Source organism: Dama dama, chromosome 22, assembly GCF_033118175.1.
Source record: "Dama dama isolate Ldn47 chromosome 22, ASM3311817v1, whole genome shotgun sequence".
In the NCBI taxonomy this organism is placed as follows: domain Eukaryota; kingdom Metazoa; phylum Chordata; class Mammalia; order Artiodactyla; family Cervidae; genus Dama; species Dama dama.
In genome coordinates, this window is record NC_083702.1 from 44,649,604 (window position 1) to 44,673,859 (window position 24,256).

The 24,256-nt window shown below is 49.0% G+C and overlaps 1 protein-coding gene, 2 long non-coding RNA genes and 1 pseudogene across 4 annotated transcripts; 3 read left to right on the plus strand and 1 right to left on the minus strand.

The window, feature by feature from the left end:
- Window positions 1-2,707: 2,707 nt before the first annotated feature.
- Window positions 2,708-5,561, plus strand: LOC133043927 (uncharacterized). The gene is made up of 3 exons (XR_009689792.1): window positions 2,708-3,567; window positions 4,088-4,159; window positions 5,387-5,561. It is a non-coding gene; the product is annotated as an uncharacterized LOC133043927 (long non-coding RNA).
- Window positions 5,562-5,897: 336 nt separating this feature from the next.
- LOC133043926 (uncharacterized) lies at window positions 5,898-13,313 on the plus strand. Of its 2 annotated transcripts, none has more exons than XR_009689790.1 (4): window positions 5,898-5,968; window positions 8,054-8,276; window positions 9,912-10,010; window positions 12,923-13,313. It is a non-coding gene; the product is annotated as an uncharacterized LOC133043926 (long non-coding RNA). The 2 variants fall into 2 exon arrangements; XR_009689791.1 differs by having other exon boundaries at window positions 8,118-8,276.
- A 1,989-nt stretch (window positions 13,314-15,302) lies between these two features.
- Window positions 15,303-18,196, minus strand: LOC133043111 (zeta-crystallin-like; annotated as a pseudogene).
- Window positions 17,898-22,877, plus strand: LOC133043112 (apolipoprotein L3-like). Its single transcript, XM_061123974.1, has 3 exons — window positions 17,898-17,910; window positions 18,414-18,534; window positions 21,178-22,877. The coding sequence occupies exons 1-3, from the start codon at window positions 17,898-17,900 to the stop codon at window positions 22,064-22,066; spliced, it is 1,023 nt and encodes a 340-aa protein (XP_060979957.1). The 3' UTR covers window positions 22,067-22,877.
- Window positions 22,878-24,256: the final 1,379 nt, after the last annotated feature.

Sequence of the window (24,256 nt, forward strand, 5' to 3'; positions counted from 1 at the left end):
CATGGCTCCTCCTGCCTGCCTGCTGGTCTCCCTTTCAGTCATTTCCCTCAGAACCTGGAGCCGCGCAGGCCACGTGGGAAGCCCAGGGGAGCCCGTGTCGTCTGACTTGGGCTGAGCGTGGGGATGCTCCTCCTCCAGCCCCAGGGACCAGGATGGACACAGGGCACCCAAAGGTGACTGAGAGAAGACGGCTTGTGTGCAGGTGTGAGGGGGGTCAGTCGCAAACAGAGGGGCAGAGTGACAGCACACACCTCACCTAGGCCGCCTTCACGTTTCTGCAGGACTCCTGCAGAACCTTCCAGAATAGCCTTTTTGTGTTTACCTCGGGGCACTGTCCTGCCTCACCTGTCTATTCACCACTAGGAATAGACTGTCTATAGCCCCACTAGGGCTAGAATGACTCTTAAGAATATTGAATTAGCCCTGCCTGCTTCCCCTCCTCCACGGCGGCCCATGACTCTGATCACAGACGCTCAAAGCCTCCCTGCAGCCTAGCCCGCTGGAGCCGTTGTTTCCCCCAAGGATGAGCTGGATGCCAGGCTCACTCCATCCCCAGGAGCAGTACTGAGGGGCTAGGGGAATGGGCAGGAAGGAGGGCGTGTCCATCCAAGGCTATGTTCTGATCTGGTCACCCATCTGGGCTTGCACCTGCCTGAAACTTCTGAGGAGCCTTCATGGGATGCCTCAGGCTCTTCCTCTCCAGGGAGGAGATGGGAGCATCTGGGTGTTGCTCTCACGCCCATGGGCCTGCTCCATGGGGCTCTGACTCTCTGTGTTTCCACATGTGGAGCATGTGAGCACTTAGCAGGCTCCCACACCTGGAGTCCAGGACAGGAAGCCAGAGACCCGGGACCTGGAAATGATCCCAGGATGTCTCCTAAGTCCCTCCCCACGTGCTGCACAGCCTTCTCCACACTTCTGTCCAAACCTGCCTCAGAACACTGTCCTCAGTGCCTCTGACTCCCTCTCAGCCCATGTTTTCCTGAGGCTCCGACCGGTCCTCTCATTCTTTCCTGAAGACGTCAGCAGTCATGGCCATCGCCTGCCTGATCTTCAGACATGTGAGTTCACTCCTTCATCAGTTCTTCCTCAGTTCCTGGAGAATTCCCATCCTGCACAGACTTCTCTGGGCAGGTTTCAGGCACCAGGTACAGAACCATCAGTGTCCCCCCCCATCTCCCCCTGAGCCCTTAGAGCTGGACCCCATTGAGCTCACTGTGCGGCTGATCCAACTCCACGGTGACGCATGTCAGGTGAGATCCCTGTCATTCTGAGCAACAGAGACTGAGTCTGGCTAAGTGAGTGCAGAACAGCGTGCCCTGGGAGGGAAGAAGCCCAGGTCAGAGACTAGAAAGATGTCCCCAACGTGCACAGTTCAGGGAGGACAGGAAGCAGGACATGTCCCCCTCCAGGATCCCACAGTCTGGCCCCTGAGGTCTCGTGAGCAGGGGCTTAGGTCCAAACACCTGGAATCTCAGTGTCAAGGTCCCAGGAGAGAGAATAACTTGGGTCTGGGGACTGTATCCGTGGACTAATAGTTCAGGCTGAAGGATGAGGAAGATGAATGAGTAACAGGGACCCAAACCCTGGGGGAAAGTCTCAGGACGAGAGGCTCCAGATTTAGTGCTTCCTGGATGCACATGTGCCCTTTTCTCAGACCAACAGAAATGACTCTCCTCATGCTGTTCTGGGTCCAACCACCCCACACAGGACAGTAAGTGCCCCGCCCACTTCCCCAGCTGTAGACGAATCATTGCCACCTGCTGTATCTTGCAGTGATGTCAGGGGGGAAGGGCCCCAGGGCGATGCCAGTGCATCTCATGCTCCGTTGGACTCCCTTCTCAGTGTTCTGCATGTATATTATATATGTGCAGGCAACAAGGAGGTGCAGTAGAGACCCCGGCCTCCAGGAACATTGCTCCCCTGAGACCAGTTTTCACTGGGATCCCACTCCCTGTCCCTCTTTGCTGCGGGGAAATTCATGCCTATGGAGCCTGGGCTGGGCAATCACTGTGTCAGCACCATCACCTGGGTCCTCGTTAGATCCTCACTGCCCTTCTGAGAGCAGGTGCTATCACTGCAGTGGAGAATAGGAGGAAGCCGGGCCCAGAGACCAGGAGAGTGGCTGAGGACCCTGCCTGGGAAGGGCCATCCTGGGTGGGCCCTCTGGGTGCCTTGAGCCTCCTCCCTGATCCATGTTGAGCTGATTGGTCGGGAGAAGGCAGCGTGTCCTGTTCCTGAAGGAAGTGAAGCAAGCATGTGGTGTTTCTGTAGCACAGCTCATCCTGGGCCCAGGGCAGTGTACCCACCCCCCTGGGAGCCCAGACCTTGCAGCTGTCTGTCCCCACCTGCTGTCCTGTCCCACGTGGGTGAGACGGGCAGGGAGGTGTGCTGCACACGTGTGCCCGCCACCCAGGACCTGCGCACCTCCGGGCAGAGCCTCTACTGACAGTTTCATGTGTCTCTCATGCCTCGGTGCTGGGCATCATTCAGATCCTGCTCCCATCTCTCAACAATGCCTGGAAGTTCATATTAACTTGTTCTTTTCCAAAAGCTGCTGTCCTGGACCTCATACCGCTGATGACAGCTGACTCTGGGCAGAACCCTCCCTCCAAAGATAGGGACAGTGTTTTTGAGAGAAAGCAGATGTGTTATGACCAACCATTCTTTAACCTGATAATTAAAGAAGCTGTATGTTTCATATGAAACCACTGCAAGTAACAGTTCAGATTCAGGAAATGGGGTAAAACCTAGAGAAGTAAAATAATTCCCCAGTAAGATTATTGGACATCTCCCTATAGTACAGCTATGTTTTTAGAAGCAAACCTCAAACATCTTGTCATTTCTTCTATAAATACTTTAGTTTATCCCTTTATTGTAAAAAGGTCTTTGCCTGGTGACCAGACCCTAAAGGATCTGCCCGCATGCGGGAGACCCGAGTTCATATCCCTGGGTCGGGGAAGACTTGCTGGAGAAGGGAATGGCAACCCACTCCAGTATTCTTTCCTGGAGAACGTCACGGACAGAGGAGTCTGGAGAGCTACAGTCCACGGCTTCACGAAGACTTGAACACAACTGCATGATTAACACTTTGCAAATGTCTAAGTTTTCTCTGCCCATATTGTTGGAAGTTTAGGCTCTTGCAACTTCCTTCATTTTCAATAACACTGCAGTGAACATATTTGTGTATGAAGCTTTCTCATCTTTGAGGCTGTTTTTCTGGGGCTTGGCCCTGCAGATGACATTGTTGGGGTAAAGGGAATGAGCACTTCAAGGCTCCCTGTGTTTGACCCATCCCCCCGCCACCGCCACCCGCCCCGGGTGTCCCTGAAGGCTGACTTTGCCACCGAGGCCTTGGCCAAGGCCACCTAAGAGCGCGTGTTCCACTGGCTGGTCCTGTGCATCAACAAGGCTCTGGACAAGACCAAGAGGCAGGGCGCCTCGTTCACAGGGATCCTGGACATCGCTGGTTTCAAGATATTTGATATGAGCTTCTCTCCCTTGAGCCCCCTCCTACCTCCCAAGTCTCTGCGGCTGCCTTTTCCAGACATGCCTGGATATCTGCAGGTGAGGGTTGGGGAATTGTCGGGAGTGTGGCACAGCCCCCTGGGTGAGGGCCACACCTGTAGGCATTTTTGGCTTTGTTACTGCCAAAGTCATGGCCAGCAAGTGGCAGAGCTGACTTCACACCACCTGGCACACAGCCTCCAGTGACTGGATCCCAGGGCTTGGACCTAACTGAACAGGGGTGTCTTCAGCCTGTTGAGTTCTGGCTTAGACGAAAGCTGGTTCTTCTCAGTAAATTTTGTTGCTTGCACAGAGTATCTAACAGTTGGATATACTCAGATGCTGGGTTACACCTAGTCTGGGCCCAGCCTCCTCGTCAAGGTCAACGACAACTGTTGATGAGAGACTTGTCCTGTCACAGCACTGCTCCCAAGACACTTGTGGCCCTTGTGTGCCATCCTGCACCTGGCCCCACTTTCTTGGCTTCCCCTGCTTCACTCCTTAGGTTCCTAAGTATGTCGAAGCCCCTCTTGAGTTTAAACTACCTGTTTAAAGAAACACACTTTCCCTAATTACCTAGGGTAATGCTACCGAAGCCCCGATGTCCGCTGCCACCTTTGTTAGAAATGCATGGGGACAGAGATGCCAGCAGGTAAGATCCCTTCAGGGCCCAGGTTCTGTGTTTCTTTGCAAGTCTGACTCCTTAACTGGCCCGTGCTGGCCCCCTCCTGCCCCCTTCCTGGCGTCCCTCCATCCCACTTTCCCTGCACCAGGAGAAGTCGGTCCGTAGAGCATAAGCCCGATTCAGGGCCTTGGCCTTTCTCCAGGACTCCGTGGTGGCTGGGGTGGCATGTGGTCAGTGGCCAGCTCTCCTCTTGTAGATCAAGGCCCTGGAGCTCAAGAGCAACCTGTACCACAGGGGCCAGAGCAGGTCTTCTTTGGGAGCCGTGCTAGCCCACCTGGAGGAGGAGCGGGATCTGAAGATCAAGGACGCCATATTCGGCTTCCAGACCTAATGCAGGGGCGACCTGGCCAGGAAGTGAGTCCCGGGACGCCCACCAGCGCCTCAGGGCCCCCAGAGGTCCTGTGGCGGAGGCATTGAGGAAGCGGGGCCTGGGCGCCCTCACGCAGACAGGTGTCCCCCGGGGAGGCCACGTGACTTTCCCGCCCCCCTGCTTCCTGGGTTTCTGCCTGAGGATTAAAGTGAGCAGGCGGGAGAGGTGACTGTGCTCAGATTTTCCCTGCAGGGAAACCCCCTGCCACCCTCTGTTCCTCCCTGTGTCCCTTCTGTAGGGGTGACACCCAGAGCCGGCTGTCCCCAAGGACCCCGAGCCCGAGGCGGAGGCGCCCTGGTGTCCCGGCGGCTCCTGTGGGGTAGGGGCGGACCTGTGCAGGTCAGTGGGCGGGGCGGCTGCCCGTGAGCCCCTGACTCCTCTGTGCTTGGGCTCTGGGGCGTCTGTCCTGGCCTGAGCCCTGAGCCCTGGGAACAGGGTGTCAAGTGAATGTTTGCAGGACGTGAGCTGCTGACACTCTCCCACCAAACACAAGTCCCTGAGTTGGTAGAACAAAGCGCCCACCTGTCCCCTCCTCTCAGCGCCCTTACCTGCAAAACATATCAGATTCATAACCGTTGGCTTTAAGACCAAACTATGGAGAATCCCAGGACAGAGGAGCCTGGTGGGCTGCCATCCACGGGGTCGCATAGAGTCGGACATGACTATATCAACTTAGCATGCATGCATGCATTGGAGAAGGAAATGACAACCCTTTCCAGTATTCTTGCCTGGAGAGTCCAAGGGACAGAGGAGCCTGGGAGGTGAGACAGGTGAGGTCACGGAGGACTTTTCAGAGGAGGTGATGCCAGATTTGGGCTTTGCAGAAAGCATTTCTCCCAGTTGGATGCAGCAGGTGTCTCTGGCAGAAGAACCTAGAAATGTGAGCGAATCCTAGAAGCCACCTGGACGTGGTCCTCAGCAGCAGAGTATGACCACTATGCACTGAGCAACTCATCTGTTCTAGGACTGGACCACATGCTGGAGGCACGAAGGTGAATGAGGCAGGCAGGCTGGTGAGTGTGAGGTTGGAGGGGTGTGAAGATGGAAATGGGTGGGCAGTGATTTGCCGAGGGACTCACGGTGTGTGAGGTGACAGATCTTCCTTCATGGAGCCTGAGACGGAGTGGACTGTGTCAAGAAGGTTGAGGAATGTCAGGACTGGGCTTCTTTCTCTAAGGGGGTCAGCTGGAGGTGGAAATGGTCTCAGGGTGGGGCCCGCTGGGCCAGGTGTTTGTTTCACTTGAACCACTCAGAAGTGAGGGCTTTGCTTTCAGTTCTGCTTCCCAGAGTATATCTGAGCACAGATGGTGTGTGTGGTCATTGCAGAGACGCACAACTGGTGGCTGCATCTGCACAACTGAGACATTCTGGATCTTGTTGAGACTCAGCCAGAGGAAGACGCCTGGGTAAGGAAGGGAGAGGGACCCTGCCCATCTCCCCGTCCTCAGGATGAATGTCTGGGAAAGGATGATGTCACTAGTTGACAGAAGGGAACTGGAAGCTCAGAGAGGTGAGGTCATGGCCAAGGCAGCAGATGAAGCAGGGGCAGAGCCTGGATGTGTAGGCAGGTGTGTCTGAGGGCTTCCTCCCAGCCGAGGGCCCCTGAACAGAGCAGAGGGAGGGCGGCCCCCGTCCCGGTGGGCTCAGCTCAGGACGTGGACCCCTGAGACGTGAGCGGTGAGCCCAGGAGGAAGGTGGGTGTTGGGTGTGCTCAGTACTTTGGGAAACTGGAGGAAGCAGAAGGGTGGAGGAGGACAGGGGAATCAGAGCCTCCCCTCTGATGGTGGGTCCACCTTGAAGCTGCCCCCAGGGTGCTAGGCTGGGGCTGATGGGGGAAAGGGGATTTTTTTTCAGTTACAAGGAATCAGGGTTTGTTGAAAAACCCTGCCTCTGAGTGCCAGGCTCAGTGCCAGGCCCTCGGGGACACTGACGCCTGGAGAGAGACAGGACACCAAGCAGGGAGTCAAAGGGCATTGTCTTCCTCTATTCGCCAAGCCCTCTGCTCAGGATGTGGGTGATGGGTGGTCCTGTGTGGGGAAGATGGCCCTGCTGGAAGAAGTGAGAAGGGCTCAGTGCACAAGGTCCACATGCAATCCCGGTGTGGCAATATTAAGATAAAAAGCCAAATTCTATAGACATCAGTATAACAGGAGAGACATGAGCTTAGATCTATGTTATTTACTGGCACAGACAACCCTAGAAGCATTGGGTTAATAAAACCACATTCCCACCCCTCCTTCGTACCCATGTCCAAAGGCCTGGTCTTGGCCTCCTCTCTGCCCACAGAGAGCTGTGTGACCCTGGGCAAGCCACCTCCTGGGGAATTGGTTGTTCTATTCTCTTACTAAGTTTTTAAAAGCTGATTTCCATTTTCCCTGTGGGTGCGGATGTTTTTTCTGACCTGGTTTATGGGATCCGTGGCAATTTTAATTTCCAAGAGTTCAGCAGGTCAGAATTTCTTTTATATCTTGTTGAATGTGTGGATTTAGAAAGGTTTTCTCAAATCAATGTTATTTTTAATGCATCCTTCAGTCCCTTCAGTTTTTTCTCTCTGGTTTACATTGGATCCTTTTGAATGAGTGACTGATTACTACCTTTAGTTTCTTTTCCGCCTCTTTCTCTTTCTGTTTCTCCCCCTTCTACCCTCGCTCCCGCTCTAACTTTCACAGGGGAACTGGGGTTGTGCTGTGTCACCAAGAAGCTGCTTGTTTCATGTCCCCAGAAGGGGTCCCACCCCTCATATTTTGGCCAGGCTGTGCCCAGGAGGGCGGATGGTGCCCAGAGACCCCGGACAGGAGGAGCAGCAGAGAACAGACAGGGCCCCTGATGATGTGGGTAGGGTTCTCAGACCTGGGGAAACTGAGCAATAAGAGAACCATGACCAGGAATGTGTGACCTTCAAGAGGAGCTGGAGAGGAACTGGCGGAAGGTGGCAGAGGGAGGCTAGGAGCTGGGCCTCCAGGGACAAGTAACCCGTCACATAGTGAGGCCAGTGGGGAAACACATTTCATGGGGAGGGGCAGCCTGTGCCAAGTGAGGAGTCAGAGTCCTGCAGCAGGCCCTGTGGAGACAGAGAGTGTGAGGAAGACAGGAGCTGGGGCAGTCGGGAGGGTCTGGGTGCTGGGCTAGGGACTTTCTTAACGCCCCTTTCCCTTCCCAGGGAGCATGGCTGCAGGCACATAAGGGACATGGTTGGGGAGAATCTGTCTGCCCATGAGGAGGGGAGGGATGCATGACTGGCCATGCAGCTGGGCAGGGACAGGCTTCTCCGGGCTCCTCCCCTCTCCCACCAACAGCCTTTCTAGGAAGGGAACATTCAGAGGCTAACAGAGGAGGATGCCCTAGATAGGAATCCAGCAGATGAAGCACTGCCCACATCCACACCCACGTGAGGCCACAGACAAGTGTCAGGACCAGGCCAAGAATGGGAGGGAAGGACAGAAGGATGAGTCAAGTGTTTGACGCATTTACAATTGTTTGTCATCCTCCAGGAGCCGGCCCTTCTGCCCGAGCCCTCCTCTTCTTGCTGACTTGACTCTGTTCTCATGTTTCAAGATTTCCATAGGCTGACCTGTCTCCTGGGGTCCTGCAGCTTCTGGGCAGAGAAGGAGGCAGTGGGCCATCCAGCCTTCCTCTCCCATTTGTTTGGAGGAGGGCCTGCCTTTGTGAATTCTCTCCCATCCACATGACAATGCTTCCAGCCTTCGCCCCCAGGTACACCCCCTAAACACAAGCTGGTGGTCACTGTTCCTGAGGGGGAGCTGTGAGCATCGCAGAGGAGGGTGTAGAAGGAAAGATTCTAGGAGTGGAGCTTAGGTAAGGGGATTTGGGGGGAGCTCTAAGGAAATGGGGTTGCTCTAGATTGGGTGCTGCAGAGAATGGGGGGCAGCACTACCATGGGGTCTCAGTAACTCCATCAGTGGAGAGGGGAGACCAGAGAGAGGATAAAGCTGTAATGGGTAAAGATGGAGCAGTCATGCTTTTCAGCCAAGGGAGGGGGCGAGGTGTGGGTGAGGGTGCAGTGATGGGTGTTTGCTGTCTCCTCACTCCTGCTCTCAGGGTGACCCTGTGTGAGGCTGGAGTTCTGTGAGAGCCTTTACATCCAACAGGAGAAGAGCATAGCCCTGTTGTGACACCAGGCCAGCCTCGGGACGTCAGGGGTTCTTTCTTTCTCAATCCTTTGTAAAGATTCATGTAAATAAACAGAAAGGAATATACCCATAGATGTCAAGACTCCTCTTATTATTAAATTCAATTAACACAGAATATTCCCATCACATTCACTCTTCTTTGCAGCATAGACACAAAGGAAAGGCACCAGCTCAGGTGTGTCCAGCTCTTCGCAGCCTCATGGATGCAGCCCTCCCAGCTCCTCTGTCCATGGGTTTCCCAGCAAGAGTCCTGGAGTGGGCAACCATTTCTTCCTCCAGGGGATCCTCCCTGCCCAGGGATCCCATATCTCTTTCGCCTTGCGTCCCCTGCATAACCACCTGCATTCTTTCTAATCTTTGTGTCTCTCGTTTTGGCCATACATTTCTAAAGTCCTCTCATTTGAATTTTATTAAGAACTCATGACCTTTCACACACTCAGCCTGTCTCAATGAAATGTATTCAAAGCAATCATTGTCTTTTAATATTATTATTATATGTGAATGTCCCCTTATGACCACTTCTCTGACCATCTTCAAGACTATCCTGTCTCTGCAGGCGTGGAGATGCCAGTCTCTGGGATTCACGTCCCCGGCAAGGGGTATACCTTCCTTTGAGGGGACGGAAGCCCATGGGTGCACACGTGGGTGGGCAAGATGCTGCTGGACAATATCTGTTTACAGTCCACTCATGCTTTTCAGCCAAGCATGTTCACTCTCGTTACTCTGGTTTAGCTCTGTTTTCTTGCCTACTTTTCTAGAGAACCAGGTTTCATCAACACAAACATGGCTCCTACACTGACAATTGTCACAGCAGGAGTCACACATTTCTTGTTGGCATTTAATTCAACTGCCTCCATGATCTTTAAGGGGGTGGCCCTAGAAACCACCCCATTCTTGTGGGTTGTGCCTGTATAAAGTGACTTCTGTTGTCTTACAGTTAAAACAATCCAGTCCTAAGTGCATATGGTTAAAACAGATCAATTTGTAGAGGGTTCTGCTCATTCCTTCCCAAGGAAAAGCTTCTTCTTTAGATAGTTAATCAGTCTCTTGAAATGATATTACTACTTTGGGAGGTAGAATAGTGTGAGAATGTGTACGCAGGAGACAGGAACCTGGATTTGGATTCTGGCTCTAGCACTAGCTGTGTGGCTTGAGTATATTCCTTAACCTCTCTGAGCTTCAGTTTCCTTTCTTATAGGATCATTGTGAGAACTAAAAGGAAGTGAATTCATCCCAAGCAATTGGGAAGGTGCCTGGTGCAAAGTGGGAAGTCATCAACCACAATCGCTAATAAGTAGTAGGTATTGCATTTTGCTTTTTCTTGACTTAAATTTGATAGGATTTATTTACTTCTTATTAGGAAAAATGAGGATTTCAGTTATTTTTCTACTTTCTATTGTACCTGTCCCCTTCTTCTCCTTATATCATTATTCCACTAATTGTATATCCTCCGTTAAGAAGCTTTGTACTTGTAAGCACTTTATTTACATCCTTGTTTCTTATGCTCTCGACTGGACCTACTATTTCTTGATTCCCAGCTTTATAAACTGAGATATTAATCCTCCTCCTCCTTTCAGTGCTTTGCCTCCCAAGTTCTAGAAGTGTATTTCGATTTTTAAATTAACAAGTACATTTACTTCACATATTTAAATACTGTTTCATTTTAAAAGATAAAGATTGTATTATAATGACTATAAATGAAAGAAAACTAAGATTTTTGAATCACTATATTATACATCTGTGAGTTATATCATACTATATATATTCATATTGATTCAGTTTTAAAACAGTCTCCAAAGGACTTGGACATAGATATATTTACTTTAGATATTTAAAAAAAATAAAACAAAACAGTTTACATTTTTTGTGATATTTTAATACATTTTTTATGAGCTAACTTGTACCATATAGCTGCCGATGCTTCTCAGCAGGTCCGTTCAGTTCAGTCGCTCAGTCGTGTCAGACTGCTTGTGACCCCCATGAACTGGAGCACAGAAGGAATCCCTGTCCATCACCAACTCCCGGAGCCTACACAAACTCATGTCCATTGAGTCGGTGATGCCATCCAACCATCTCATCCTCTGTCATCCCCGTCTCCTCCTGCGCTTTAGTTTTTCCTGATCTTTCTCACTGTCTTCATCTTCACCCCTTGCACTGTTTCTCTTCAACATTTGCTCCATTTCTCTCCAACTGTGCCTCATGGGATACCGAGCCCCCTATCCCCACAGACTCTGGACTTCTTATCCCATTCTGGACTGGTTTCTCTCTAGGTCTGCTGCACACCCAGCTGGGATCCTTGGATTCCCTTCCCACTGGGTTGATGTTCCTGATTCCTGGATCCCACGTCTATCTCTCTCATGGGTATCCTTTACCTTCCTCCATAGTTAAACAAACACGTAATCTATGTTTTTTCATGCATCTCATTTTCAAGTAACCTTCTAAAAGTCTGTGAGGAGTGAAGGCTGCTGTGAATGTGGGATGGGATGTGGGGTTGGTGAGCTTGTCCCCTGCTCTCCCCTTGGCCTCCCTCTCATCTTGCCCCCTCTCTGGGGCTCTGCCCAGCAGACCAGTCTTCTCTCCTGTGAACACGCTCCCTGTTTCTCTCCCTCTCCTGCACTCCTCTTTATTCAGCTATCACTTCTCCATCCAGTGAGTCTTCAAACATTTGTTGAACACTCTGGTCTCCTGTTGCCCCCATGCTTGTTTTTATTAGCAGCAGAGGGAGAAGAGGGAGGCTATGGTTCTTGAGCCCAGTGAGTGGGGAGGAATCCAGTCTACCAGGGGCAAGATGTCTGACCTTGGCCAAATCATAAAACTTCTGTACTTCAGCTTCCTTATCTGTAGATGGGGATACAATATACACATATCAAATGTTAATGGAATAACATACAAGTTATCATATGTAAAGTTTCAGAGCCAATACCAATGCAGAGCGATGACCACAAACACAAGTCACTCTTATCCGCGGCTGTTATTATACCAGTACGTACGTTGACTATCATTTCAGTCAGGTCTCAGGAGGAGGAGTTGACAAAGGCTCTTTTGCCTCCTGAAAACAGTAGTTAAATGTAATCAACATCTGCTTTCCTTCCTCTTCTCCCATGGCAAGATAATCACATGCAGAACCAAAATAAATTTTTTATATATAAAGACCTAAAGCTTTTTTTTTTTAAAGACCACTGAGAATGGGAAAGTCTGAAAGGATGGACACCCTCATATGTTATGAGTGCAAACATAAATTATGACAGTTTGTTTGCATAACAGTGTGGCTCTAGGTATGAAAATGTTTTAGGTATTGATGCCTTGTAATTTAGTAATTGTACTTCTAGAAATAGGTTAAGGGAACAGTCTCAAATGTGAGTGAAGTTTAATACAAAGAGAATGTTCCTTATTATTTACACAAAGTATTAGAGACAACCTAAAGTGCAATAGTCAGGGGAGGACAGGGCACCATTCAGGGTCCTCAGCCATGCAGGGCAGGGATACAGGAAGTGGGGTGGGGCTGGTGGGACTCCAGGCCCTTGGGAGATAAAGGCTCTTGCAGAAGCAAGGAAGACCTGGGCTGTCGGATTGCACCACCAGGAACTTTGTCAAGGCTGACTCGGGCCTGGGGAGCAAGACATCGTTTAGAATGAGAAGAGTCATTTACCAATAAACATATATCCACAAGTAATTATTTTCATATATTAAATGGAGTAGAGCATAATCATCACAAACCTGGGATGTGGATCAGAAAGACTTGGGTTCAAATCCAGGCTCTGGCACCAGTGTGAAAAACTGGGCTGACCTAAAGTTAGATTAGTTTCAGGAGCCTGCACGTCATAGACACTGGATCAACATCACCTATTACCAGTTAGTAACAGAGTTGCTCCAACCTCATGTAGTTTCCAGAGTATTCCTTCCTATCTATTCTTCTGTCTCTGGATTTATTACTCCTATAACTTCACAGAGGACTGTGAAGAGGACTGTTTTCTCCTTGTACCCCAACAGGATAACAGGACTGTGACTCGGAGGAAGTTGGATGAAGATGAGTAACTTTCCTTAACTAGTGACCTACAGAGCCCAGGAGACAGAGAACCATGCTGGGTTAAGTCCCCGGTGGCACTAGTGGCCGTCTCAGGCAAACCCACCAGGGACCTCACCCTCACTGCTCCTTGAAGCCACTGCTCACTTGTGATTGAGCCCACAATCTGTTTTCTCTTTTCCAAGGGTGAGGTCACACCTCCTTCCAGCCTGACGGAAACAAGGAGCTGAAGGGAAATCTCTGAGACCCCGCTGCTGCTATCATGAGCTCAGAAAACCTCGGAGACTGCTTATGTAGGCAGCTGCCTCTTTTCTGGCCAGTTCCTACATGTGACCCAGAATTGAGGGTGGTTCCTCCAGGCAGAGTTAACCTACAGAGGAATCAAGAACCAAGAAGAGGAGAGATAAGCATCCTGGAGCCCCCTAGAGGGGCCATGTGGAGTTCCCCCAACAGGGGTGTGTCCACAGAGCCTCTTCCCCAGCCCTCTCCTTGGGAAGCCACTTGCTAGGTACTCACTTCCTCCCCCACTGCCCTCTAGCAAGTGACTCAGAAGTGAGGCCAGGACAGCCCATGGGGGGGGGGGGGGGGCGGTGTGGGACAGCAGAGAGAGTCCCCAGGGCCAAATGGGGCAACGAGAGGAGGTCCCCCAGGGTCCCTGGAGCTCCTCCTGCCCTCTCCCTGGCCCAGCCTCCTCCTGCTCCCAGACCCTGGGGCATCACCACAGACACCATTCCTTCAGCTCTCACCCTGCCACCCACCCAGCCGCTCTGCAAGAGTCCGCGGACAGTGAACTGAACCCCAGTCTACCTTTGCCACCTCCCACCTGGAGGGGAAGGGTGACCGGGTTGTTCACAGGATCACATCTGGCTCCACCCCTCCTCCACCTGGCTGATCCCCTCCCCTGCCCATCCTGAGTGTCTCTGATTAGGATCCTCTCACATAGCAGTCTCACTCAATGGTGGGTGGTCCTAAACCCTTTTTAGAATGAGGTCACATTGGTTTACAATGTTCTATAAGTTCACGCGAACAGCACTGGACTTCTCCTTCTGTGTGTGCTGCGGTGTGCTGCTGCAGCCTCTGCTTAGCTGCGCAGTTGTTCTCGACGCTTTGCGACCCCCAGGACTGCAGCCCACCAGGCCCCTCTGTCCATGGGATTCTCCAGGGAAGGATATTGGAGTGGGTTTCCATGGTCTCCTCCAGCTGCAGCGTACTCACCACCAAAATTTAGCTGGGAAAATCCCTATGTCGCAGAATGAAGAAATCACAGGAGTTTAAAATAAGGAGGATTCATTCATGTCCAAGAAGTGTCTGACACTTGACCTTGGGTTCCACCTCTGAGCTTTCTGCTCACTGGCCTTGGGTTGTCTCTTCTGTCTGAGTCTCACTTCTTCTTCTGTGAAAAAAGAATAATGCCTCTGTGTGTTCATGTACCAGGAAACACATCTTACATCGTGTCCCAGCCCATATATATATATATATATACACATATCTCCTAGTTGCCTACATCTTACCTTCAGTTCCATAAACTCTAGATCCCTGAAATCACACAGGGATTTTGGTAACTCATTTGAGCAGTGATCTTGCCCTGTACTGATCCAACGTTAATTATTTTCATTACATTCTTTATCCCATTTAATGTGAATATTCTTTTGTTTCACTGCCAAAACACGAAAGCATTCATTTGCAGGGTGCTGCCAGTCTCTGCTAGAAGTAACTCACAAACACACAGGCCCTGTGTTCTCTCTGTTTGTGTATGTGGATGTGCTCGTCTGTTCAGTCGTGTTCCATTCTGTGTGACCTCATGGGCTGTAGCCCGGCAGGCTCCTCTGTTCTTGGGATTTTCCAGGCAAGAATACTGGGAGTGGGTTGCCATCTCCTATTCCAGGGGATCTTCCCAACCCAGTGATCGAACCCACGACTCCTGTGTCTCCTGCATTGGCAGGCCAATTCTTTACCACTGTACCACCTAGAAAGCCCTCGTTCTCTTTCTAAAAATTACAACTGTAGATTCCTGAAGACATCTAAATCTGAGGTTTGGAAGTCCAGCATCATCAAGGTAGTGGTGGTTTCTGGTGAGTCCTCTCCACCTGGCTTGCAATTCCTAACTACCCTCTAACTGTGTCCTCACATGGCCTTTCCTCTGGAGGAGGGGGCAGGAAGAGGGAGAATCTGGTGTCTTCTTGTCTAATAAAGGCAACAATCTTATTGGATTAGGGCCTCACACCTATGACTACATTTTACCTCAATTGTCTCTTTAAAGGCCAACCTTCAAATACATTCACTGGTGGTTAAAGCTTCAACATGTGAATTGGAGGGTGAGGGCGGGAAAAGCAGGTCCATCCATGACCCAGGTGACTCTACCAACAGTGCCCAGGTGATCACTCCTCAGGAAGATGAATTTTAACAATTTATACTAAATAGCATTAAAAAAAATTTTGCTCTAGAATTTGTTGTAGTTATCATATTATGATAACAAAAGCAGATCATTCTTAAGGCATAAACTTTGTTTATTAATTTAAAGAAAAATATATGATCCCCGTCACACATAGATACAATTCAGAATGGTTACTTCCGTGAGCTGTGAGCGAATCCAGTATCCTTGGCCTCTGAGGAGAAGACTTCAATCTGGAGCCAGAGACAAGGCTGGATCATTCAGAGCTTTTTCATAGTAGAGTTTTATTAAAGTGTAAATGGGGTAGAGAAAGCTTCTAAGATAGACTTCTGAAGGGGACAGAAAGAGTGCCCCCTTGCTAGTTTTTAGCAAGGTGTTGTATACCTGATAGCAATCTGCTAATCAGATAAAAGAAATGACTCAGACAGAGAGTGTTGCACCAGGCTCCCCTCCCACAACATGCATTTTGAGATAGAATGGCACAAGGGGACTCACCTCTGGCCATAGAACAATTGACATGAATCTTGAAGAAAGGCAGATTTCCAAGCAAATGAATAGTTTCATTAACCCAGGTTAAGAAAAACATTTCCATGAGAAATACATGTTGGTTAGCTCAAGGTTTGAGAAAAAGTTAAGTTCAGGGGGCCCCAGGTGTCATCATGGCAACACAGGATTACAAGGAACCTTTTAATCTCATGTAGATAAGGGGGAAATAACAGCTGCCACTAGCAGTTTATTTCCTCCTGCCACTTGGGGAGCCCTGTCCTTCCTCCCTGACTGTTGTCCTTTATTTCCCCACTTTTCATTTAGGAGAATATGGCTACTAGGGAAAAGGCTGGGCAATTCTGTTCAGACTGCTTCGAGCTGGCCAAGTACACAGAGCCTAAATTGTTGAGGCAGCATGTTCTGCTTACCCTCATATTGAGGATCTTTGATCCAGGAGGCCCCAAGTAATAGTTGGAGAAGGCTGTGGTACTTGGAGGAGCTTGAACCACCATTTGTGACTTAAAAGCCTTCATGTGGCCAGAAACAAGTTGAATCAATTAATACATATATATTTGGGAACTATGCGCCTGATGTGCTAAGTCACTTCATCATGTACGACTCTTTGCAACCCTATGTACTGTATGTAGCCCGCCAAGCTCCTCTGTCCATGGGATTCTCCAGGCATGAATACTGGAGTGGGTTGCCATGCCCTTCTCCAGGGGATCTTCCTGACCCAGGGATCAAACCCACATCTCCTACATCTCCTGCACTGGCAGGCAGATTCTGTACCACTAGTGCCTCCTGGGAAGCCCAACTATGCACCTAGTATCATATCATACCAGAGATAAGGCTGATGTCCTCAGACAGTACATGGATCATTGGTAGTCAGTGATTAACCTAGTGAATAGCATAAAATATTGGGGAATATTGGGAAAACTAACAGATTTCTCTGGACATGGTTTATCTTGCCCTTCTGAGAGACCGGTAGATCTAGATGAGATTAGTTTAGAAAAGGGGTCTCATTTAGTTCAGAGAATCGTCAGAGTCCAGTATAGCTCTGGGTTAATCAGAGACTAAAGAACCTTTGTAAAGAGAACTAGGCTTGGGAATCAAGCAGTCTTCTTTTGAATTAGCATGTTTTAGTCAAAGGTATGGAATTAATGATAAGCATTGGTTAGGAATTTCTGTAATGTCCTCCAATGCCAAGTGACCACTAACATCCTATTTCCCACTATTCCTTGATGAGAGGTAGAAAGTGTAAAGAATATTCCCAGCTACAAAATAAAGTGTACTCCAATGCCTATGAATCCTAAGATAAATATGTTTTAAATAGAAGAAACCCGCTGAATCAAATGATGGCTAAGCAGAGCAAATGCAGTCTACATAAAACTAAGGTAAGAAACCTTTTAATTACACAGGAAATCAATGGCAGGATTAATGATTTTAAGAGAAGAATCATTTTTCCTGTAGCCCCACTGCTGTGAATGATATCTTCATGAGCCTGGGCCGCCTTCTCCAGTGAATACCGGGGACCTATTACTGGTCTCAACTAACCAATTCATCCCAGCTTGGAGGGCTGCTGCAAACTGCTGAAATTCGTCCTTGGAGGATGAAGGGAGAGCTACTCCTTTTATGCTAGATTCCTTTGTCATGGATCCTGTGGGTTTATTTCAATAGCACCTCTGCGGCCAACAACTATTACTCATCCTCTATGTGACAAAAAATTTAAATCTTCACTAAGTTTGACATTAGCAAACATTTCAATAATCACATCAACTCTTTTTTCACCAACAGATTTCTTAGTTTTATCAATATAATTAGCTTCTTTGTGATTAAACACTTCGTGAGCTCCATTTTGCCAAACAGTCTTTTGTCCTTCCTCAGTAGTAGCTGTGCCCAGAATCTTTAAGCCATAAGCTCTAACCATTTGGCCTGCTGCTCTTCCAGCTCCTCCACTAGCCCCAGGACACTTTCTCCAGCTTTCACATGGGCACTGTGGAGCAGACTCGATAAGCAGTAAAACATGAGATGCTGATGGCAGCTCCTTGTTTGAAGTCCAGTTTTTTGGGGAAGCGTGTTAACAGTGTGATGGGCTCCCAGAGCATACTCGGCGTAGCCCCCAGAGATGGTCCTGGTAGTGAATGTCACCTTTCTTGAAAAAAGATACATTCTCTCCAGCAGCTTCTACCATCCCAGCCACATCTCAGCTAGGAGTATAAGGTGGAGTGGTTTTATACTGTGAGTGCCAGAGAGAATATATACGTCCACTGGGTTTACACCACATGCTTGGACTTTGTTAGAACCTGGTGGTCTCCCAGAATTGCTACAGCAACATCCAACTGGAGCTTCAGCACTACGGGTCCACCAAATTCCAAAAGTCAAATAGCTCTCTTCAACTTCTGTCACCATGGTGATCTAGATACCTGTTCTAGAGTGGATTGTCAAAATCTGTGAGCCCTCCCCCAGGTTACACAAGGTTAAAAAAAAAAAAAAAAAAAAAAAAAAGCTACCCAACACCATTTATGATCCACCACAAAATCTTCTGCGCTTTCCCAGTGAAATAAAGAATCTGCCAGCAATGTGGGAGATCTGGATTTTATCCTTAGGTTGGGAAGATCCCCTGGAGGAGGGAATGGCTACTCACTCTAGTATTCTTGCCTGGAAAACCCCATGGACAGAGGAGCCTGGCGAGCTTTGGTCCACAGGGTCACAAACAGTCAAATAGGACTGAGTGACTAACACTTTCCCTTTTTCTCTTCAGAAATTCTTCTAACCTTATTCCCTTTCCTTTCATCTAGATATTGAGATCTTCTTTGAGGATGTCGCTGAGTGTCTCTGGGACATACTGAGCAGGGAGGAACTGCTTCTCCTGCTGACTGAATTCCTGAGGAAAATTGAGGCGAAGGCTGGTTTGTCCAGGTAACCTCCACAGGTGGATCGGTGTGTCAGGAGGGTCACCCACACCCCGCGGCACCAGACTAGGTTTCTCCTAGCAGGCACACCTCCTCCAAGCAGGACCCTGTGGTGGGGGTCGAGGATGTTCCTTCTCAGTATCTCATGAGGAATGTTTCCTCCTTGTCATTTGCTGGCATTGAACAACCTCAGGTTGAGAGAAGATGAAACCTGTAAGGAAGGGGCAGGTTATGTGACCTTAGACTAGTTACTGAGCTATTCTCTGCCTTTGCTTCATCATCTGTTCAGTTTTATTGTGAGGATACTGAGCTCTTGCATGCAACCGTCTTCCCATGTTGACTGATACAGAGTAGGTATTCAATCAGTATTAACATTTAAAAAGCTTGTTGGGAAGAGTTTTCTTTCTGGTGATGAGAACCAAGCAGAATTTCCTTTGGGGCAAGTCAGAAAATCCTGACGCCATCATGTGTATTACTCGGGCTTCTCCCTAGATAAAGCCTTTCTAGTCCCCATCTTAGGAACTGTACCAACCCTGCAGGATCCTGCTGGCCCACAAAGCAGAGAGGCTGGAGAGGAACTGGGTGGAGCTGATGGGATCCTGGATCTAGCCGTGCCCACCTCCTGGGTTCTGGGCTTATGTGTTAGAGTTTCAGATTTGCACGTGTCCAGTGGGAATAGTAATTCAATCTGATGGGCTATGGTGATGGCCTCAGAGTGAACTGCAGGGTCAGAGGTGGGGAACCAAGTGCAGTCATCTCATCCAAAGGTCCAGGAAGGCCCGGACCAGGGTCAGACCCAGGGGTCAGGGTGGAGCAGAAGGTCCAGGTTGGAGGACTAGTAGGCAGCCTTGCGAAGCAGGACCAGGACTAGAGTGAGGAGAGTGGGCCCCGAGGACACAGAACTGAAGGGAATGTGACTCTAACAGAGGTTCCGGGAGTGGGAGCGGGGACATTTCTTCCCTCCCTGACAGGATCCCCTCATGCTGGGCTAGAGGGCCCTGGGTGACCGTGACTTCACACCCTGCCTGGGACCTGGGCTCTCCCTCCATCTGGGACCCTCTTCTAATCTACGTGGACTTCCCCTGTCAGTGGGCAGGTCATGTGGCTCAGTGAGCCCTCCAGGGTCACAGTGAGTGGCTGTGATTGTGTGTCATCTGAGGGATTCTGAGGAGCCTTGTGCATCCCCACCCAAGAGGAAACACTTCCTCCACCAGCTGTGCAAGTGCCAGTCTCTTCAGGCTCAGCTGTTCAGATAGATGTTTCCGCCTCTTGAATCTTTAGAAGTTCCATAAAGTTGCACATGACCTTGGGGTGCTGGCTCATGAATTGTCACAAATTAACATGTGACACCTGAGAGGTCAGGGGTGCTGAGTGCTGGGTCAGGAGTCAGTGAGGTGGGCTGGAGAGTCCAAGAGGAACCAGCAACACATCTCCTGATCTCCAGGCAGCTGGGGCAATGGATGGACTCAGGGACCTTCTGCTGGGAAGGCCAAGGACACAGGCCTTAGAAGACAGCAGATGGCAGACTTAAAGACGGTTAAGGTGCCTCCTAGTTCTGACTTTGGGCTTTTTTTTTTTCTTCTACAAATTCTAAGTCATAGAGACAGCCAATCTGCAAAGGGTGAGGGCACAGTGCCCAGGACTATGCTTTCATTTGAACCAATGGCGTATTTAGGGGATCCTCAAAACCCCCCTCAGGTTTGAGAATTCCCTATAGAACAGACAGGACTCACTGAGAGCCATCATGATCCCAGTGTATTACAGGAAGCCTGTGGGTTTCCATCAGCCACAGGGCAGAGTCTGGGCGGATTTCACACCCAGAGCTTCTATTGTCCTCAGGATGCGTTACTATTCTGGAGCTTGGTGAGTGGCAGGGCACAGGGAACACTGCCTGCCAGGGACACTCGCCCGTTTAAAGACAAATTACCCTGACTTGTGGTCTCCAGCCCCTCCCAGAGTTCAGACGAATGTCCTAGAGTCCACCTCCTCCAGAGGCCCCATCACATGTCTCCTTGTCAGAATGAACAGTGGCCAAAAGGCCCAGGCAGACAAGGACACTGGTACCAGCCAGAATATTCTAGGGGCTTAGGGACCACTTTCCTGTAGCCAAGAGCAAAGATCAGGTTGACTCCTCACCACACACTGAGGCCCTTGAATGCAAGTTTCCTGCTCTAACACCACTTCTCTTCATTTCTCTGTGGAATTCCCTCTCACCAACTCTTTCGAAGTGCTGGTGTTGCCCTGTCTCTGAGACATCTCTACAAAATGCGTTCTGTTTTTTTTCCTTTGGCTGAGCCACATGGCTTGTGGGGTCCTTGTTCCCTGACCAGGGACTGAGTCATGCCCGAGGCAGTGAGAGTGCAGAGTCATAACCTCTGGACCACCGGGGAATTCCATCCAATATCTCTCTTAAGTTACAAGTATCCTAAGGTGACTTTTGTTTATCTGTTAGAGGATTGAAGAAGTTTATGGAGCATCTACAAGGTATAAAACCTGTGTTTAATGTTGAAAGAGGAAATTTTACTTTTGTAAATTTCTCTTCTAATCGATTTATAGTACTATCTCTGTATGTATGCAGAATAGACATTTTTGAACCTATTTTACAGACAAGCAAACTGCCTTTCTAACCCTTTGACCTTCACGGTTACAGGAAAGACATGAATGCACTACATGGATATCTGAATGAATTGAAAAGAGACTTGGCTGGGAAGGACCAAGAAACGCTCCCAAAAGAGCAGCTGGATAGGAAGAGGTTTCTGAAGAAGTTTCCTCGGGTGACGCAGCAGCTGGTGGAGCTCATAAGCAAGCTCCAGGAGCTTGCAGACAATGTAGACAAAGTCCACAGGGACTGTACCATCTCCAACGTGGTGACCCACAGCACCGGCGCTTTATCTGGCGCCCTGACCATCCTTGGCCTGGCTCTGGCACCCGTGACAGCCGGGGCCAGTGTGGCGCTCTTAGCCACTGGGATAGGGCTGGGAGCAGCAAGTGCTGTGACGGCTGTGTCCACCAGCATCGTGGAACATGTAAGTAGGTCATCAGCAGAAAACAAAGCCAGTCAATTGATGTCAATTGCTGTCAAGAAATGGAAGGTGCTCCTAGAGGTACTCAAGAGCAACCCCCACATTGTTGTCACAACAGAGAAATTGGCAAAAGCCGAGAAACACCTTGAAAGAAATATCCATGCCATGGAGACAGGTGAAGCCAACCCTGACTCTGCAGCCAATGCAAACATCCTCGTGAGCCCTGGGAGAATCTCAGCCCCAGCCATCCAGCAGGTAGAGGCAGCTTTGAAAGGCACGGCTTCGGCAGTTACCAAAGGAGCCCGAATCGTGGGTGGGGCCACTGCAGGTGTCTTCCTCCTGATGGATGTGAGCTTCCTGGTGAAGGAGTCAATGCACCTGCATGATGGTGCAAAGACAGCATCAGCTGAAAACCTGCGGCAGCGGGTCAGGGAGCTGGAGAGGAAGTTGGAGGAGCTCACCCAGATCTATAAGCATCTGCAAGAGGACCCAACTCCACCACCCCCAGAGCACTGAGGGTCCAGGGACACATTCAGGGTCAAGGTGCGGAGGCACCTTGTTAGGGAAAAAAGGAGAGTGAGACAAAATTGTTGGAGCTGAGGGTTAGGAAACTGGCATTTCTGCAGCTGAGCACTGGAGGGAAGTGGTGAATGTAGGTGATAGATGGGGAGAGAGAAGGAGCCTGGATTAAGGGAGGAAGGGGGACTAGAGAATTGGTGGGGGCCAAGGGAGAAACCTCTTATTTTTTTCATACTATGAACTTTTTGTTTTGTTTTGAGGAACAGTCGAATAACAGTGGTGTGATAGTTTAAGGTGAACAGTGAAGAGACATAGCCATACACATACATGTATCCATTCTCCCCCAACTCCCTTCCCATCATAAACCACTTACTTTGAACTAAAGAAGTCACTGGGGGCAGAATAAAAGGAGAAGCAGGGGAACTAGCAACAAGAGACCAGAAATACAAAAGGGTTGAAAATGGGAGATAGAGAGGTAGGATTGTTCGGATCCAGAAGAAGCAACAGGGGCTGCTCTATTGCCCTTCCCAGGGTTTGATGCCCCATCAAGAAGAGTCTCCTCCTGGCGGTGGTCTCTAACCCTACTTCTCCAACAACTCACCTTTGATTCCAGCATTTTATCTCAATTAGGCTGTGACTTCTTTTGTCTGCTTGTTTCTTTAATTGAAGTAGAGTTGATTTACAATATTTTGTTAGTTCAGGTGTACATCGAAGTGATTCAGTTATACATAATCCATGTATATATCTCTATTCTTTTAAATTTTTTCATTACAGATTATTATAAGATACTGAATATTATTCCCTGTGCTATACGTAAAGTCCTTGTTTTTTTAATCTGTTTTATGTATGGTAGTGTGCATCTGTTAATCCCATACTCCTAGTTTACCCCTCTCTCTCTTTTGTAACAACAAGTTATGTTTTCTATGACTATGAGTCTGTTTTGGTTTGTTCATAAGTTCATTTGTACTCTCTTTTTTTGGCCATGCCAGGCAGTTTGTGGGATCTCAGATCCCTGATGTGGGATAACCGTGGCCATAGCAGCAAAACCACCAAATTCTAACCACCAGGGAACCACCAAGACTATTTCTTAGATTCTCCGTATAAGTGATATTATATGTCTGTCTTTTCTCCCTGACTTACTTCACTTAGTATGATCACCTCTAGATCCATACATGTTACTACAAAAGGCATTATTTCATGCTTTTTATGGCTGAGTAATATTCCATTGTTTGTATGTACCACATTGTCTTTATCCCTTCATCTGTTGACAGACATTTAAGTTACTTCCATGTTTTGGCTATTGTAAATAGTACTGCTATGAACATGGGGTGCATGTATCTTTTCAAATTGGAACTTTTTCTTTTCCAAATATATGCCCTGAAGTGCCCTGGATCACATGATAGCTCTATTTTTATTTTTTAAGGAACTTCTTTACTGTTTTCCATAATGGCCACACCAATTTACATTCCCAGCAACAGTGTAGGAGGCTTGCCTTTTCTCCACATCATCTCCGATATTGATTGTCTGTAGACTTTTACTTGATGGCCCATCTGATTGGTAAGGGGGTGATCCCTTATGGTAGTTTTGATTAGCATACACACAGGATGAGATGGTTGGATGGCATCACTGACTCAATGGAGATGACTTTGAGTAGACTCCGGGAGTTGGTGATGGACAGGGAGGCCTGGTGTGCTGTGGTCCATGGGGTCGCGAATGTCGGACAACACTGAGTGACTGAACTGAACTGAACTGAACTGAATAATTAGCAGTGTTCAGCCTCTTTACATATGCTGGCTAGCCATCTGTATATCTTCTTTGAAGAATGGTCTACATCGCACTTCAGGCAGTGACTTCTTGATGACAATGGTGGTGATGATGGTGGTGGCAGCGTCAGTGATGAGAACACAGTGGATGGAACATCTGACAAGTATCCAGGTGCCCTTTGAGTTCAGGGTGCACTGAGACCAGTGAAGTTCCCATGGAATTCCCAGTGTTGTGTAGGAACAGAGATTGATTTGGGAATAATAGAAAGATGAAAGCAGAAGGCACCAACAGGTCAAGGAACTATGCGGTGTGTCAAGGAGATCAACCAGCCTGGGGCCAGCAGATAAGGCCTCACTGACCCTCAATTTCCTCCTCAGTTGGGGATGTAGCTGAACAAGTTATTCTAGGACCATCTGCCTCTCT

Bases quoted from the DNA above. Each gene is read 5' to 3' on its own strand.
- LOC133043112 (XM_061123974.1), top strand. The intron at 18,535-21,177 runs GTAACCTCCACA...TCACGGTTACAG, and splicing joins GCGAAGGCTGGTTTGTCCAG to GAAAGACATGAATGCACTAC.